General features: G+C 47.4%; 1 protein-coding gene across 4 annotated transcripts in view; it reads left to right on the top strand.

Annotated features, from left to right (window-relative positions):
- Positions 1-19383, top strand: part of Adck1 (aarF domain containing kinase 1) — a 106408-nt gene that overhangs the window by 40279 nt on the left and 46746 nt on the right. For all 4 annotated transcript variants that reach the window (XM_070028742.1, XM_070028750.1, XM_070028727.1 and 1 more), the window contains exon 4: positions 7476-7679. In XM_070028742.1, the coding sequence (XP_069884843.1) occupies positions 7476-7679 (204 nt within the window). The remainder of the gene's footprint in view (positions 1-7475; positions 7680-19383) is intronic.

The raw sequence follows: 19383 nt of genomic DNA, 5'->3' as shown, positions 1-19383 counted from the left end.
TAAAGTGGCACAACCACCTTGGAAAACTGTGGCAAATTCTTAAGAAGTTAAGCATATAGTTACCATACAGTTTGGCTATTCTATTTCTAGAAAGTATTTATCCACAGACATGAAAGCATTTATTTCTGTTCCCATACTCGAAACAACCCAATTGTCTAGGAATAGGTGACAGAATGAATTGTGGTATTTTCAAACAGTAGAATACTAGTGAGCAGGAAAATACATGCAACAACATGTGAATGCTAGCATAATTATACTGAATGAAAAAGGCCAATGTGTGGCTGTATGACTCCATTTGTATCAGACTAAAATTTCTGTTTATTCTGATAAAAAGCAGATTAGTGGTTGTCTAGAAAGGCAAGGAATGTAGCGGCCTGTGGCTGGAACTAAGAAGAGTCACAAAGAACTGTTGGAACAGATGGAATGTCAGGGATGCTTTATAGTTTGTATCAACTTATTTATTATTGTTATTATTATTACTATTATTATTTTGTTCCAGTACTCGGGCTTGAATTCAGGGCCTGAGCACTGTCCCTGAGCTCTTTTGCTCAAGTCTAGCACTCCACCACTTGAGCAACAGCTCTACTTCTGGCCTTTTTGGTTGTTAACTGGAGACAAGAGTCTCACAAACTTTTCTGCCTCAACTGGCTTTGAACCATAATGTTCAGATCTCAGCCTCCTGAGTAGATAGGATTACAAGTGTGAGCCACTGGCACCCTGCCCATTTACTAGTTTTAAAAAATAATCTTGAGCTGGGCGCTGGTGGTTCACACCTGTAATTCTAGCTTCTCAGGGTACAGAGATCGGAGGATCGAGGTTCAAAGCCAGCCTGGGCAGGAAAGTCTGTGAGACTCCTGTCTCCAATTAACCACCAGGAAACTGAAAGTGGTAGAGCGCTCACCTTGAACTGAAGAGCTGAGGGACAGCACCCAGGCCCAGAGTTCAAGCCCCACTACCAACAGAAAAAAAAAAAAAAAACAAAACCTTGCATCTATGTTTACAGTGATGTAGTCCCCCACCCCCACTTTTAAACTTGTCTACTTTCTTTTTCTTTTTCTTTTTGTGCCGGTATTGGGGTTTAAATGTAATGCCTTTTGCTCTCAACTTTGCTTACTTGCTTAACCAGTGCTCTACCATTTGAGCTATGCCTCCAAATCTGCTTTTTGTTGGTTATGTTGGAGATAGAGTATTGCAGACTTTTTTTTTTTTTTGCCCAGGCTGGCCTTGGGCTGAGGTCCTCTAGATCTTCGCCTCCTGCTGACTATTTAGTTTTGATACTAGGGTAATATGGGTCTCTTGGAATGAGTTGGGAAGGATTCCATTTTCAATTTTCCAGATTTTTTTTTTTTTGGAAGTTGGTGTTATTTTTTTCTTGTGATGCCATCTGGGCCTAGACTTTTCTTTGTGGGAAACTTAACTACAAATTCAATTTCTTTAACACAAAGCATTCTTTGTATTGTCTATTTGTTTTAGTAGTCTTTTTTTTTTTTTAAATCTGAGGTGTGAAATTTATTGGCAAGATTTGTGGTTACTAGTGCCTTTGTTATTTTTTTAATGTTTGTAAGAAACTGAGTGGTAACAGGAATTTTTTGCCTCTCTTTTTTGTCCTAATCAGTCTGGCTAAAGGCTTATTGATTTTATTGCTATTTTTATACAATTAACTTTTGGTGTCATCTCTCTCTCTCTCTCTGTTCTTCCTTCCTTCCTCTTTATTTCCCCATCTCTTCCCTTGTCTCCCTTTCCTCTACTGTCCCCTCCCCGCATCCTCTCTCTTCTTTCTCTTCTCTTTTATTTCCCTCCCCTTTTATTGACTTCTGTTCAAAGTTTTCATTTTTAACTTAGTGACAAATAACTTTCTAATTTCTCTTTTCATTTCTTCTTTGATTAAAGATAATATAATAAAAATTATATAAGGATAATCTTTTATTTGTGTGTGTCAGTACTGGGATTTGAACTTAGAGCCTGAGTGTTGTCCCTTAGCTTTTTTGCTCAAGACTGTTGCTCTACCACTTGAGCCATAGCTGAGCTGATTAAGTGGAGATAAGAGTCTCATGGGCTTTCCTGGCTGACTCTGTTGCTTGATCCTCCTGAGCAGCAAGGATTATAGGCATGAGCCATTGGTATCCTGAAACTCAAATATCTTGTTTTCATCTCCTGGAGTTCATTTTGATAAATACTATTTTGTGTGATCAGATGCACATAGGCATTGTGCTTTTCTGTTCCTCTCCTAAGAGTATCTCCTTTGATCTCACTGTGTGTAAGTGCTTAGAAACCTGTATAATTTGTTATATCCCAGTGTATTTTAGATCCACTACCTTCCTCATATAAGACAAACGTGCCATTTGTCTCTCTAAGCTTGGTTTACCTCATGATTTGTTCTAGGTCCATCCATTTCTCTAAAAATGACATATTATTCTTTCTAATGGCTGTGTAAAATTCCATTGTGTATATATATTCCATTGTGTGTGTAAAATTCCATGTGTGTATATACATTTTTGGGATCCACTCACCTATTGTAGGGCATCTGGGCTGTTTCTGCAACTTGGCTATTTGTGAACAGTGCAGCAACAAACATGGATGTGCAAGTGTCTTTATGGTATCCTGGCTTGTGATGTTCTGGGTGGATGTCCAGGAGTGGTATGGCTGGGTCATAGGGAAGATCTATATTTAGTTTTTTGAGGAACCTTCAGGATGCTTTCCAGAGTGATTATACTAGTCTGAGCTTGGGTCTAGAACATGATTGAGTTGCTTTGTCATAGTAACCTCTTCCTCCCCTCCCACTCCAGGTCTTGCCTTTAATATTGGTGAGATGGGGGTTAAACAGACTAGGAAGTCTCCCACCATGGAGGCCAGATCTTTCCAAGTTTAACGATGGGACTTTTCAAGTCTGGCTGGGGGAGACAGGCCTTCTGTAAAGCTTGGCACTGTTATCCCTGATGTTTCTTCCCCTGGTCATGCAGTTTTTGTAAACGTCTTCATTGATAAAGGAGCATACCAAGTGGAACATGCAACGTGGGCCCCTGAAGCTCACTATCCAGCTTCTCTGCTGTGATCTCTTCCTATAGAGGGACTCACCTTCCTCCCCTCAATTTGAGTAGCCTGGGTCCCTCTGCCCCAGCCTGGTGAAACTGCAGTGAACTGGGGGTGATCTCCCTGCTCTGATCTCACTATCCTGATGTCCAGTGCCTTAAACAAACAGACAACCCTCCCACCCCGGACTGTGATTCTTGTCTAACTAGCATTTTGTTGTGTTAGGTGGGAAGTCAGAGAAGCCCTGCTTTGGGAGGGGAGTCAGGGCTGACCTCATCAAGGTTCATGGCCTGAGAAACTCCCAAATTTGTAGCTGCTATTTCCTAAGATGAGGATGGCAGGGAAGGGCAGGTTTGGTGGTGGTGAGTGTGGTGGGAAGAAGCCCCTTTATGTGTGAGGAGCCCTTTTGGACACTTGGAGTGATGCTGGAGAGGAGAGTGTATCTGTCCAGCTGGAGTCAGCAGAGAGCAGTTGGTAGGTTATGAACATTCGGGTGTCATCAGTTCTTACAATCACAGTACTGGGTGAAGCCCCAAGGGAGGATAACTCCCTAGTTATTCATATCCATGAATTTCCTTCCCCTTCCAGGGTTAACTGGTACCTAAAGACGGAAAGCAAAGCGGGGAGTGTGCCTTTTATGTGCAAACTAACCAATCTAGACCCTTTAATCCCAACCACCTCCTGTGTCTTACACTGGGGCATGAAGAGGGGAGTGGGTAGGGGCCTTCTCCCAACCTCCACTGCTCTAGAGGCCAAGTACCATGCAATTGGAGATAGCGCCTGTGCCTCTGACGCTGCAGGAATGATCCAGGCCAGCCAATCCTAGCCTCAGCCCTGCTTCAGCCAGTTCTTCCCATGGAACCTATAGTGAGAACTTTTGCCCACATTTCTCTCCCCCTCCCTCTACACCATGTGGTCCCGTGTGACACTCCAGGCTGTCTGTTTCTAGGGATTCGTGACTAAAAGCTTTATGACTGTCAGTCATTTCTTTCTTTCTTTCTTTTTTTTTTTTTTTGGTCGGTCATGGGGCTTGAACTCTAGGCTTGGGCGCTGTCCCTGCGCTCTTCAGCTCAAGGTGAGTGCTCTACCACTTGAGCCACAGCACCACTTCCGGTTTTCTGGTGGTTTACTGGAGATAAGAGTCTCATGGACTTTCCTGCCCGGGCTGGCTTTGAACCGTGATCCTCAGATCTCAGCCTCCTGAGTAACTAGGATTACAGGTGTGAGCCACCAGCGCCGGGCTGACCATTAGTCATTTCTGAGCTTATACATCTTGCCACACCCGATTAAAATGATTCCCAGGTTCCTTATAGAAAGTATGGAAATATTCTGGTATTTGAGGCGAGATGGCTGCTCTTTTATTAATGAGACATGGATTGTATCTCAACAGAAACTAAGTGAACATTTCAGAATAAATTATTGCTGTATGTAAAAAAAAAAAAGAAAGAAAGTATGGAAATGTCGGCTCTGGCTCTGTAGAATACAAAGATGTCCTCACCCAGGATCATCTCCCCAGTCTCCATGTGGGGCAACTCAGAGTATGACCTCTTTTTAGAGTTGGGAAGATTGAGTAGAGAGAGGCTCTATAACTTGCCAATGGTTACCAGATTTTTTTCCCCCCTCAAGTCTAGCCCTCTAGAGCTATAGCTCTACTTCTGGCTATTTGGTAATTCAGTGGAGATAAGAGTCTCACAGAATTTTTTGCCCAGGCTGGCTTTCAACAGTGACCTTCAGATCTCAGCTTCCTAAGTAGCATGAAATACTGGTACCCAGCTAGTTTACCAGCTTTTTTTTTTTTTTAATGGGGAAGGGTATTTGATTGTACTAAGTAATGGGTTTCCTTATTACATTTCCATATACTCATATGATGTACTTTAATTATGTTCAAGAATTCATCAAAGGTCTGTTGCCTTTTCTTTCACTGTCTCCCTTTCCTTCCTATGGTTAATGTGGGGCATGAATGTCTTTCTGTCTCACATACTCTGGAATCCTAATGTAGATAATTCCTAGTTTTGGGGATGTCATTGATTCGGTGTGATGTTGGTACCTTTCCAAGTTTGAGGGCTAGGAGCCCTGCTCACGGGGACTCAGATACAAGGAAAAGGCTGTCTTGCGTGGGCCTTTACTCCATCCAGCCAAATCAATAACTAATCAGCACAGAATTGATCTTATTAGCTGTTCTCTGTTCCCCTCTCAAACCAGAAACAAAGCTGGCTAATGATGATGCTTTTATTTAATATTAAGGCAGATTAAAACTTATTACAGCAAGGTTATTGGTAATGAGATAATCATAAAGCAAGCGACTGAGCTGGGAGAGAAAAAGGGAGCTGGAACCTGGGCTGGGAGACCATGTCAGAGGTACCCATGGCATTTTGACAGAGATAGGAAGCAGATATGAGGCTTTCAATGTGGACATGTTGCAGCAATATACCCAGCAAACCAGTGATGCTGGGCACTGGCTAGGGGCAAGAGGGGGGTCCAGTGCAAATGGGTTTTCCTAATGTCAAGATAGCTGCAGAGCAGGGAGATGTTGGGGAGCGGGGGGGGTGTGACAACCTGAAGGTTGTATTTTTAGGGTAACACTCTATTGCTTGTTCTTCTACACTGGTATAAGATAGATTTATAATTTAAAGTACAGTCTATGGAAAATGAACTGTTGTTTCTGTCTTTAAGATTGTGGTTCAAGCCAGACACCAATGACTCTCACCTGTAATCCTAGTTACTCAGGAGACTGAGATCTGGGGATCTCAGCTGGAAGTCAGACCAGGCTTTCTTAACTAACTTCCTTACCTGCTCTCCCTACCTCTCTCCTCCCCAAAAAAGCCCAGAAGTGGCGCCATGGCTCAAGTGGTAGAGCACTAGCCTTGAGCAAAATAGGTCAGGGACAACACCCAGGCCCTGAGTTCAGCTCCATGACTGGCAACAAAAACAAAACAAACCCCAAAAAGATTGTGGTTCAGACTTGTTAGCTTGAACCAAGTGTAGGGAATGAATGGGGCTACAGATGAAAAATAAATATTTTTCTTATATTTAATTTTTGTAGGGAGATTGATTTATTTCCCATTCTCTGTCTCCTTGTGTTCATTTATTGAACCCTGCTTCTATGTTAGAGCATGAGCTAAGCTCCTTTTAATGTATTATTTCATTTAAGCATTATAGTGATGAATAAAATTATGATCCTGCTTTTCCTGATGAGGAAGCTGAAGTTCCCAAGTCCATGGTTTTTAAAAAAATTTTTTACTTATTTATTTATTTAGGGTCTGATCGTGGGGCCTGAACTCTGGGCCTGGGCGCTGTCCCTTAGCTCTTCAGCTCAAGGCTAGCGCTCTACTACTTGAGCCACAGCGCCACTTCCGGCTTTTTTCTTTTTGCTTATGTGGTACTGAGCAATCGAACTCAGGGCCTCAGGCATGCAAAGCAAGCGCTCTACCATTGAGCCACCTTCCCAGCCCCCAAGTCCATGGTTTTTTGATAAGTAAGTAGCAAAACAAGATTTGAATCAACATCTTCCTGATTCCAAAGCTGTTGCTATTCACCATTATGTCATATGAGACCACTTTGTTTTATTTAAGACCAAATGAAGTTTGTATTGGCCTTTTTTTTTTGTGGTTGTGGGACTTGAACTCAGGGCCTGGGTGCTATCCCTGAGCTCTTTCACTCAAGGCTAGCACTCTACCACTTGGAGCCACAGCATTACTTCCAGGTTTCTGGTGGTTAATTAGTGATGAGTCTCATAGCCTTTTCCTGCCTGAGCTGATTTTGATTCATGATCCTCAGCTCTTGGCCTCCTGAGTAGCTAGGATTATAGGTGTGAGCCACTGGTGCCTTGCCATTGGCCTTTTTTGGTGGGGATGAAGTATGGGGCCTTGAACTCAGGCTTGGGCACTGTCCTTTAGTTTTTTTTTGCTCAAAGCTGGTATTCTACCACTTGAATCACAGTTCCACTTCCAGCTTTTTGGTGATTAATTGGAGATAAAGTCTCAGACTTTCTTGTTCAGGCTGGCTTCGAACAATGACCCTCAGATCTCAGCCTCTTGTGTAGGCTGGATTATAGGTGTGAGCCACTGGCACTTGGCTTGCATTAGCTCTTTAAACTAGGTACACTTTATTCAGTTGCTCAGCATGGTGGCTTTCCAGCATGTATCCGCTGAGTTCCAATCCGGTAAGGTTGGAGTTGACTGCTTTGGCTACCAGGATTGAAGGAGGATATTGAAGGACAAGATAAAAGGACGTGTGTGTGTGTGTGTGTGTGTGTGTGTGTGTGTGTGTGTGTGTGTGTGTGTGTGTGTGTGTGTGTGTGTGTGTGTGTATGTGTGTGTGTTGCTTATGCATCTATCCTGAGTACTGGGGATTAAATGAAGATATTAGAGAAGAGGTCAGGGAAGGAAACGTTGTCCAGAGCAGGTTGCGCTCACCCCTCTCTGCCTCTGTCTGTCTCCCTGCAGGTGCACCTCCGCTCTGCCAGGCGACTCTGTGAGCTCTGCTGTGCCAACCGGGGCACATTCATCAAGGTGGGGCAGCACCTGGGCTCCCTGGACCATGTGCTGCCAGAGGAGTACACCAGCACTCTGAAGGTGCTGCACAGCCAGGCCCCGCAGAGCAGCATGCAGGAGATCCGCCAGGTCATCCGCGAGGACCTGGGCAAGGAGGTACCACTCCTGAGGTGGGGCTGGGGCGGCGTGCTTCTGGAAGGCTCTGGCAGAGCTCCTGCCACCAGGGCTCAGGGGGCCAGGGATCCCCCACTGATGCATAGCCACATGTCTCAGCAACTTTCAGTGCTAAAGTCAGCATCCAGAAGAATCTCAGGGGCCCTCAGGGGGAAAAAATCATTAAAATATGAAATTCTCATCATACGGTTCAACCTATGCCTGAGTTCCTAAGGGCTTACTGTGTACTGACAGCTGAGCTGTGCTGCATGTGTTAACTCGCCTTAACCTCTCAGCAAACGTGTGAGGTAGGTACTGTTACGGACCCCATGTTGCAGTTGGAAGATGGAGGGTTAGAGTGGTAAGGTCAAGTGTCCAAGGGCACTTATTCATGTACGCGATTTCAGTACCCTGCTCTGAGATGCCATCAGTGTTCAATACTTGGACTTTCCTGGCGTTGATGGTAGACACTCCTTCAGTCTCCGTGTAATTTGGCACAACTGTATGGACCTTCGTTGGTCTGTTCTGGTCCCTGTACTTCTGGGGACAGGGACATGAAGTCCCCTGCAGGGGCTGGAGCCCCTGCTTTCCATTTGTGCTTGGTTGAGCTACAGAAGTCTGTCCAGTCCCCATCTCCTGCCCATTTCAGGACTTAAGTGGGTAGGGCAGAAGTATATAGCTCTAGAGCCAAGACTCTGAACAAATTTTATCCTCTTGGCATCTCATCTGTAAAATGGGGATACCCATGGCGCCCACTTCAGACGATTGAGTGCTGTGAGGATGGGAAGGGATAATCAATGCAATTTGCTCTGGCTAGGCCCAAGGGTGGAGCAAGTGCCTAACAGATCATGGACACTATGGCGGTGGGCAATGTCCCTGTGCTCTGGCCATGAGCCACTGGTGCCTTAGCCCTGGTGCCTGTGCCCATGCTCCCCTACCTACTTAAAATGCCTTCTCTGTCCTCTCTCTGCCAAGTGATTCCAGACCATATGTCCATCTTCCCATCCATTTGGCAAATGGCAGGCATATGGACTTTAGCTCTATTGGGAGGCCCTCAGACCCTCCCTGAGACTGGTTTTTTAGGCTCTGCAGAACCCAGAGCAATGAAGTATGTATGGTAGGGTCCAGTGTTTGTTTAATGTGTGAATGAGCAGCCTTTGGCTACACAGGGCAGGGCTGAGAATAGGCTCAGTGGTTTGATAAAGACCAGTTCCATTTTTTTTTTTAATTGATCTGTGTAGAGCTGGCTGTGATGATCAGTTCCTTAATGTAGAACTGGTACCAGGTACCTAGCATCCAGCCAAAGATGTCCCACTCCTCAGCGGTGGTCCGGCCTTGAGAGCGGCGGTGGGGGTTGGGAGGGGCTCATTACCTGGTTCTTTGGGGCCCAGATCATGCAAGAAACAGCTGTGACTCCCTTACAGTGAGGGATATTTCCTTCAAAGGGAGAGAAAGGGAATGAAAGGAAAACTTGATTTTTGGGCTAGAGTGAGGGAGCAGGCTGCAGACCGAGGGGAACAGGGTTAGGACAGGAGTACACCAGGCAGAGGGGACAGGATGGGCGCAGTGCACTTAAGCGCACCTTTGGTTTTTGCTGAGACTGCTAGCCTCCAGTTTCCAACAGCATGTGATTTACCCCCAAATTGAAAGGAAATAAATCACTGTAACAACACCGAAGCCCAGCATCGCTGACATGTGGCAGTTTAGTAGGGGGGTGGACATGAGGGCGGGTTGAGGGGAGCAGGAGATGAACCCTTGGAATCCTCTGGGGAGGAAGTGGGGCAAGAGCAGTTCAATGGCTTCCTCAAAGCCAGGGTGGAGTGTGATGGGAAGCTGGGGGCATCAGCAGTCATGCGGGTCCACTCAGCAGGCTGGAGGATGTGTGGGGCTGGATGACATTCCTCCCACTTCCTTAGCCAAGTAGTCTTGAGCAAGGTGGCCTTGTGGCTCCTGGCCCAGATTGCTGGAGCCCCCTGAGAAAGAGAAGCGGTTACTAGCGGGTTAGCCTTCACTGCTGGGAAGCTTGCAAACTTTGGCTTCTTACCACAGTGCCCCCGGGCACAGAGTCAGAGTCTTCCCTCCTCCCCTGCTTGGGAAGATGTCATTTGTTCCCTGGTGACACACTTGGCGGGCTGTGGGTGGAGGGAGGGGAAAGGAGCTGTGTGGGAAGCAGGGTAGGTGAGTGTGGGGGTGTGAGGGCGGGGGATAAGTCAGTCACTGTGCTTGTCCCTCCTCCCCCAGCCCCTCCCATGACACGGCGTGGGGATCAGTGTCACTTGTAGGGTGATGCTGGGTGCCTCACCAGCCCTAGGCCCTTCCATGGCAGCTCTGTTTCATCTCTGCTTTCATGCATGTAGTTGAAAGCACTGAATCTGGGAAATACCATCCTGCCGCTCCCTTTGGTGTTACAATAAGAGCTTTCTCTTGCTGGGGGGTGGGTGGGGTGGGGGGAAGAAAGGACTGAGTCTGTCCTGCATTGTCATCTTTCTAGGTCCCAATCCTCGGCTAGGTTCTGAGGCCACTCCAAGGTCAAACACTGCATGGGTGCCCCTAAATCTCAGACTGCAGCCAGGGGAGGTGGCTGGACAGCTGCTTGGGACTGTTGCTGCGAAGCCAGTGGGCCTTGCGGTGTCCTTTCCCATCAACAGAGGCCTTGGAGAGTCACTTGTGTCCTCAGGGAGTGAGGCTGGCCTGGACCCAGCATGGGTGTGGAGGATGAGATCTGGACCCTGGATCCCATGGTTATATTTAGTTCAGATCAATCCACACCTTTGGCCATCAAGTGGGCACCATCAGTGTAGAGGAGTGGCCAGTGAAGAGGACCATCCTTTCATAGAGACTGACTTAGCAGAGTGCCAGGATCACTTTGCTAAGTGCAGCAGCAACCATCACGGATTCCCCAGCAGGCAGAGTCTTTAACCTGCCTCCCTAGGAACTGAGTTGAGGATGGTCTCACTTGGTGGGGGGGGGGTGCGAGTAGGGGGAGGTCATAGGTCCAAGTGCTGTGCTTACGTTGGCCAGCAGATGGCGCCCGAGCCTGTGAGTCAGGAAGGGTGTTGGAGGTTTGGCCTTCCCTGTAGAGGGGAGTCCTATCAGGTGGATGAGACTCTGGTTCTTTCTGCTCTTGGACATGGTCCAAGGAGCCAAGGTTGCCATCTCACCATCTTGAATGGGGCAGGCACAGGCTAAGCTATGAGGCTATTGACTGCTTCTGTGGTTGGAAAAGTATCCTCCATGGTTGGGTTTCCAGGTGATGGTGGAAATGCTAGGAGGAAGGACCTAGTGGAAGGTCCTTACTCACTGAGGACACATCCTTGAAGGGGATTATGGGCCTTGTACCTTTCCTGTCTCTCTTGCTTCCTGGCCATGAGGTGAGTAGTTTGCTCTGCTGTGTCCTCCCTGCCATTGATATTTGGCACCCCTACCAAAGTTCAAAGCAAAGGGTCTGCCTGATTGTGGACTGGAACTTCCAAAGCATAAGCAGAATCATTTTCTCTTTCTTCAAAGTAACATGAAGATGACTAATATAGCCACCTTAGTCTCCTTGAGCTCATGACCCTGTGCTGGAGGGGTAGGCATGGTTTGTTGTAACAAACACGATCATCTGCCTTGCTCAGCTGGGACTCCCTCTGAGATGTCCTGCAGGCTCTGACAACCTGTGATTCAGCGCAACAACGTCTCCTTCATTCTTCTTTGCCTTCCCTCCCTTGCTTGTTCAGGCAATTAGGATTTGGTGAAAAGGCACAGTGCTGTGTGGATGGATGTGACCAGACCCTGATTCACAGGGAGGTGTGCGGGTCAAGACAATGTGTGGTTGGTTGTATTAGTGTCCATCGGAAGTGTTTGCAGGAGAAAGAGGCTCCATCCCAGTGGTACCAGACTCAGGCCCTCAAAGATGGTTGGGATTGGAGGAGCTACAAAGACTCTATAAAGGTGCAGAGATGGGAGAGCATAAAGCTTCAAGGTGACCGTGGAGTCTTGTTGACTAGAGTGTGGTATTCAGGAGGCTCCACTGTTGGGACCGAGGCCACATTTTAGAGGGCCTGGAACTATTTTTTTAGATTATGAGTCTGAAGGATAGGAGAAGTTGGAAAGGGACCCGAGGAAAGGTAAGTTGAAGGGACTGGGATGTGAGAGGTGGGCAGAGCAGGCAGTGAAAGAACTGTCTAGCAGCCTGAGCATCTCAGGTCATCTTGTACAAGTAGGGAAGACCTAGATGAGGTATATGAGTGGGGCCGAGAGTTTGGGGAAAGCAGGCTTAACAAGTGATTAGCAGAATAGTAGAACTACAGAGGTAATTTTCTTCATTAATAGACATCCCCCTCCTCCATCCACCCCCATGCACATACACTAACGCTCATGCATACCTCCTTCTCCCAAAACACAAGTGAATTGGATTTTATTACAACATATTTCAAGAGGTTATAGAGGCTGGTTTGTTGTCCTCAAATACAGTTGTATTGGATAAGATTATTACTACCTACAAAGTTTTATAAAAAAAACAGAAGGAAATGAGGTCAGTTGCTAGAGTAGAGTGCAGAAATGCTTTTGTTAGGGGCAGCTCTTATGTTGGTATCTTAGGGAGTGTGGTTTTATGTTTTTATCAGTCTTTTGCCTCTTAACTCCCCTCCCAGGGGGATGAGGGTACGTGTGTGTGTGTGTGTGTGTGTGTGTGTGTGTGTGTGTATGTGTGTGTGTTGATTTATATAGTGCTGGGAATTAAACTCAAGGCTTTGTGCTGGCTAGGCAAGTGCTCTGTTTCTTGAATTATGCCTTAATCCTTAAGGTCTTTTTTTTTTTTTTTCTCTTCTGGGATACGGTCTTGCTAACTTTGCCTAGGTTGGCCTTGAGCTGGCAATCTTCTGATACCCACCTTACTGTTTACAGGTTTGCACCGTGAACAGCATGAATTGTTATCGCTTGGCATTAGAGGTTGAGAAAAGACACTAGATACAAGGACCAGCAAAGACAGAAGTGAGAAGGAGAGGGAGGGGAAGGGCGGGCTTGGGAGAAGGGCATGGGGAAAACTTGGTGGGAAGTAGGAAAAGGTACTCACTGTTTTTCAGCTTGTCCTCCAGACTATGGCCTCATTGCCAAGGTGGGGTAGGATTTCAATCTTGTGTAAGTCTGGTTCTCATCTAAATGGAACTAACAGAATATGCATATATGTGTTTGTATGCCTCAGTTTCGGTTTATCTCTGTCTGTCTGTCTTTCTGTCTGTCTGTCTGTTTCTCTCTCTTTTTCTTTCTCTCTCCGCCCTTCGTTCTTTTCCTTCTCCCTCTTTCTCTGTACAGAAAGAGAGACATTGATTTTTTAGGGAATCCCATCAGATGATTTTGGAGACTAGCAAGTCCAAAATCTGCAGAGTGGCTTAGAAGGCTGGATTCAAGTCCAAGCATGAAGGCTATCTCCTGGCTGAATTCCTTCTTGCCCCAAGGAGGTCCACCTGTTCTATTCAGGCTGTCACCTAATTGTGTGAGGCCCACCCACATTATAGAGGTCAACAGGCTTCTCTCAAATCCACTGAGTAACTGCAACTGTAAATGTCATCCAAAAAACATCCAAACGGAATCGTCTCGAATAACATCTGACCTAATATTAAGGTCCAGTGGCCCAGCCAGATTGGTACATAAGAGGAACCCTAATAGTTCTTCATGTGGCCTTTGGCAGGGATTATGAGTTTACACCTTCAGGACTGATTTCCCGTGACACTTGACTTTCATATTGAACTTGTGAAGTGGGCAGGAGTTGGTTCATTCCTTTGGTGACCTTGACATGTAAAATGGGGTAATGACATTATCTGTCACCTGGGTTTGCTGTGGAGAAGAAAAGAATTTATGCAAGTGGAGCTGTAGAGTGCGTCTGGTGCAGAGCAAATGTCCTGTGGATGTTGTTAGCATGTTATGTTGGGTTTTATGGGAAGGAAGTTGGGTTCTGTGAGATTCGTAAATGGTAGAGTTGGGTCTTCTAATACCTTGTAGGATTCTCTGTCCCGTGTAGTATTTTGCTAGAAGAACCCTTTATCCTCCGCTTTTTAATGATCAGTCCCCAGAACTCGTTTCATGGACCAGCCCTTTTCTCCTCAAGTAGAAATGCCCTCAACTGCCTAGGCAGAGCCTGGACATGTGTGCCTGTCCTCACTTAGGGAGACTGCTTGAGTTAGGGGCTCTGATGTTTGTGCTGGACTGATGCCAGGGGTGAGAGTTGGATGCAGAAGTATGGCTGCTACCAATGAGGATCCCCAGGTGCTAAGGGTGGTCAGGTTAGTGGCAGAGGTGTATTCAGGACCTGCCAGCTCCCCCTTTACAACACCCCAAGTTTTTACTGGCTTGAAGCCACCTTGAGGATCACCTGGAGGGGTCAGCTGTCCCCAGACCTGGCTCTTCTGGCTCTGGGCACAAACCTAGGTTTGTCCAGGCATCTGGCTTTTTCATCTCTCCAGACTGTCCTCCAAAAGGCCACCCACTGAGTGTTCTGGGAACGGAATAGAAGGATCTGGTATCCACAAAGCTGGGGCTGAGAGCAGGCCAAGGAGGGAGAGGAGCCCTCCTCCCTTTTGTCATCCTGCCTTCCCAGCAGATCTCAATGAAAAATACATTTATATTAAAAACATAATGAGGAGTAAAAAAAAAACATTCCCCCCAATAATGCCGAACATCAAAAGGAGATTTTTATCAATTATGAGAGAGAGAGATTTTGGCTATAAAATGATAATTTAACGAGTGGGAGATGGATGGCAGGAAGCATTAATGTCAGCCGGGACGGATGGCCTGCCATTAGTCACTGGGAGAGGGAGACTAGGCGGTGGCCGCAGCAGCCTGGCTTTCCTCCTCTGATGCTCGGCCGACCCCCATCCTGCAGCTCTGTCCTTATTCAGCCTGTGGCCCGTGCCCCCTCCCCGCCATGGGCTGCCTCTGCTCAAGTCTCCCAGGTACCTCCCCACTGATTGTTCTCCAGCTCCTCGGTGGGCTTCATAAACAGGGGTCCACGGCCTTGTGTCTGTGGACAAAGCCCCACAGCAGGCAGAGCGGGAGCTGCCTCTTTCTCTCTGGCTCACAGCCTTTCAAGCTTTTCACGCAGCTCCTTCCTGCTGCTCCCAGTCTCTGTCCACCTTGTGTGCTCCCTCAGGCTTGTCCCGCCTTCTCATGGGCCTCAGTTTCCACAAATCACTTGGATTAAAAAAAATCCAATCTTTAAACTTCAGCTGTAACCTCCAGCATCACCTCTACCACCAACACAACCATCACCACTACCATAACATTACCTACCACCACCACAACCACCACTACACCCACTACCACTACCATAACACCACCTGCCACCATCACAACCATCACCACAATCATCACCACTACCATAACACCACCTACCACCACAACCACCATCACAACTGTCACCACTACCATAACACCACCTACCACCACAACCCCCACTACACCTATCACCACTACCATAACACCACCTATCACAATCACAACCATCACTACAACCATCACCACTACCATAACACCACCTACCACCATCACAACCATCACCATGACCATAATACCACCCCACCACAACTGTCACCACTACCATAACACCACCTACCACCATCACAACCATCACCACAACCATCACTACTACCATAACACCACCTACCACCATCACAACCATCACTACTACCATTACACCACCTACCACCATCACAACCATCACCATGACCATAATACTACCCCACCACAACTGTCACCACTACCATAACACCACCTACCACCACCACAACTATTACCACAACTATTACCTCTACCATAACACTATTTATCACCACCATAACCATCATCAATACCATAACACCACCTACCATCACCACAGCCATCACCACTACTATAATATTACTATCATCACCATTATGCTACCATCATATTACCTACCACTAGCACCATCACCACCACCACCACCATTACTATTCCCACCAAAACCCAGAAAATTCTTCTGTCATGGTTCTGAGGCTGCCAGTCTGAAATCAAGATGTTGACTGAGTCCTGCTCCCTCTGAACTCTGGAGGGGAGGATCCATCTTTGCCTCTTCCTAGTTTCTGGTGACTGAGAGTAATCTTTGGAGCTCTTGGATAGCTATATTACCCAAAACATGACTTTCTTTGTCATATGGCCTTCTTCTAAGCACTCTTGTCACTAGATTTAGAGTCTACCCTATTCCACTATGACTGCAAATACTTTATTTTATATGCAGAGGCCCTGAATTTGGGGACAGAATTTGGGGAGGGAAGTAGGGTTGGGTTTTAGGATGCTCTTTTCAGACTCTCCTACCTGTCTTATCCACTTCTGCATTTGCAGTGGGCTCTTTCCATGACCAGCTACCATTGACAACTCCAGCCTTACTTCTTCCCTCTGGGAGGGACTGAATTTCCCCCCAGCTTCATTTGTAACATTATCAGGATTCTGAGTGGCATAGCTTAAGTCAGGTGTTGTAATGGCTTAAAGACTGTCTTCCTTCTCTGCTTCCTCCTTCATGGCTTCCATCTGAGGAAGCAGAGGTGCTGAGAGGCTGTAGCACGTGTTTGAGAAGAAACACAAGCAGGATTTGAACCTCACTGGCTGAGTTTCTACCTTCAAGCTGCGGGCTGTTAGCCCTGAGGAGGGGTTGCAGTCTGGGGGCTTTAAAGGGGGTCTATAGAGTTTAAGTATTGATGTGGCAAGCTTTAGGGAATCTTGCATGTAAAGTCAAATCAGCTCAGTGTGTGTGTGTGTGTGTGTGTGTGTGTGTGTGTGTGTGAGAGAGAGAGAGAGAGAGAGAGAGAGAGAGAGAGAGGGAGAGTGAGGGAGAGGGAGAGGGAGAGGGATGGAGGGAGAGAGCATGTGTGCATATGCATATGTATTTGCAAGGCCAGTGACTGATGCAGACATTTTGGGCAGAATTAGCAGTATAGGATGGATGAGGCAGTCTGATATGGAGAGCCTATGGAATTTTCCAGCTATCTTTCTAAATGGGGTAGGGCCAGTTTTTTCTTCCTCGGCAGTCCCATGGAACTCAGAGTGCAAGTATTCCTGGATGGGCAGCGCATCAGAATGCCACAAGGTAGAGGCCAGATGCCATGGTTGTTGTTTTGGAAGATACCCCAGCAGCTGCCCCCATGGGTCTGCCAGAGGGGCTGAAGTATCTGTCTCCTCCTCAAATGGAACCTGTGGCCTCCCTTCTCTTCCCAAGGAGGAGAAGCGGGGGGTGCTCTACAGGTTGGGCGGCTGCATATCTTTTCTGGCTCATCGCCCTGTCTCCTCATGAGCCAGAAGTTTTTGTGGGAGATGGCTGAGGGGAAGGGCTGGTTGTAGGAAGAGCTCAGGCCTGGGCAGTTTGACAACTCTGATGTCAGTGCCCTGGCTCAGTGCCAAATCCAAGACCGGAAATCATGTGAATATTGTGGGAAGCTGGTACTGGGAAGGTGGCTCAGTGGTAGAGTGCTTGCCTTGCATGCATGAGGCGCTGAGTTCGATTCCTCAGCACCACATAAGCAGAAAAAGCCAGAAGTGGCACTGTGGGTCTGGTGGTAGGGCGCTAGCCTTGAGCTAAAGAACTGAGGGACAGCGCCCAGGCCCTGAGTTCAGGCCTCATGACCAACAAAAATTAAAAAAAAAAATTTTGGGAAGCTAAGGGGCTGCTGTCAGGAAGTGGGGAGGGTGTTCAGGGAATCAGAGACAGCTAGTGACCCTGTGCTCTTAAACCATGTGCCACTGAGGGTGAAGGCCGCTTAATTGTAACAATGGGGCCACATACTCAGCACCACCCCACCCCTCTAGGGCCAAAGGGGAAGGCAGGCTGTTATCCTGGATGGCTGTTCCTGGGGCTGTTATTTCCTGAGACAGCAGAGAAGATGCAAACACAGAGAGGGGCAAGCCGGGCAGGAACAGAAAGAAAGATCTGAAGGGAGCCATGGGCTCCAGCCAGCGACATGCTGGAATCTTATATACAGCTACACCAGGAGGGAAGTGCTATTCTTCTGATTCCCATTTTGTAGAAGGGCAAACTGAGGCGAGAAAGGTCAAGTCACCTGTTTAAGTCTGCACAGAGTTGGAGCCAAGAGCAAATGAAGAACTGACTTCAGAAGCCAGTCTCCTAACCCTGCCATTCCACTGCTCCCTGTAAGGACCCCTATGCTTATCACAGAGTTTTCGTATCTTGGCAGTGTCACATCTCTCCTTCCTGAGAGAGCTGTAACCAGGGAAGTGATGACTATAAGACCAAGGAACTACTCTGTTTTTTTCCTGTCTGGAACATGCATTAGGTTTTTGTTTTGTTTTGTTTTGTTTTTTGTCAGTCAAGGGGCTTGAACTTGGGGCCTGGGGTGCTTTCCCTGAGCAATTTTGCTCAAGGCTAGCACTCTACCACTTTGAGCCACAGCACTATTTCTGGTTTTCTGGGGATTAATTGGACATAAGTGTTTCACAGATTTTCCTGCCTGGACTGGCTTTGAGCCATAATCCTCAGATCTCAGCCTCCTGAGTAGCTAGGATTACAGGCGTGAGCCACCAATTCCTGGCTAGTATTAGGTGTTCTTGAACATGTAATCTCATTTAGTCCTGCAATCAGTAAGATGTGTCTCTCTTTTCCCAGTAGTTCCAGAGGTAGAAACAGATTCAGAGGCATTGAATGACCTACCTAGGAACATACAGTGGAGCAGTGAATGAGCCAGGAATTGAGCTTAATTGGCATCCTGCGTGAGACACAGTTACCCAGGCTGCCTCCAGGAGGTGAGGAAGCCAGGAGAGGGTCAGGTTCAAGGCTATGCTGGTTGGTCTGGGAGGCTGGGTAGGGCATCAAATGGGCCTCTAGTCTTCCCTTGACCTGCTGCGGATCTTCCATCCTGCCTGTCATCCCTGCCTGGCCCCTCCCATGTTGTCTTCTAGAGCTGCCAGCTGAGGAGGGGCTTCAAGAAGCATAGAGTAAGGGGGCATAGTCTCCTTTCTCTTTACTCTGGAAAAGATACTGCCCTGGGCGTCAGGATGCGGGTGGAGGGGAAAGCTCTTTCCCCCCAGCAGAAGTGGGGTGCTGCTCTTTTATTCCTTCTCCAAGAAGGAATGAAATGCATGTCACTCCATGCATTCTCTACCTATGTGGCAGCTTGCCAGCTCAGAGGAAGACACGCCTTCTGCGTCGAGCTGATTTATGTTTGCTGTTGAAACAATAATGTTTAATCTGGAAAGGGCTAATCAATTTTTCATGCTGATTATGAATAGGCCAGCTGGGCCTGCTGCTTTATTCATGGAGCTTCAGGAACAAGCCCATTTCCCAGGCCAGGCTCCCTTGTGACCCTGCTTCTAGGAGGGCCCCTTGGTGGGCTAGCCTGGGCTGATTGGAAGGGAAAGAACATGTGCTTGTATGCATATGGAGGTGTGTGTATGTGTGAGTGTGTGCCTGCACACGTGTGTGCATGAGAAGTCGGGAACCTGACACTAGGGGGAAAGCCAGACTTGTGTAGGTATGTTTGTGTACAGGTACGTGTGTGTGTCGGTTGGTAAGGGCCTGGGCACAGCTAGGGGTGCAAGATGGTAGATAAGGACTATAGACATATCAGTGAGTTCTCTAGTCCTCTAACACTGTGTGTGTGTGTGTGTGTGTGTGCGCGCGCGCTTGTGCGCGCGCGCGCACGTGCGTGCGCACACACACGCATGTGTGCCCTGGTACTGGGACTTGAACTCAGGGCCTGGGCAC

This window comes from Dipodomys merriami, unplaced genomic scaffold (genome assembly GCF_024711535.1).
Source record: "Dipodomys merriami isolate MVZ:Mamm:240054 unplaced genomic scaffold, mDipMer1.0.p SCAF_1, whole genome shotgun sequence".
NCBI lineage: Eukaryota > Metazoa > Chordata > Mammalia > Rodentia > Heteromyidae > Dipodomys > Dipodomys merriami.
Note: the sequence above shows the minus strand (reverse complement) of the source record. Positions and strands in the feature narration are given on the sequence as shown.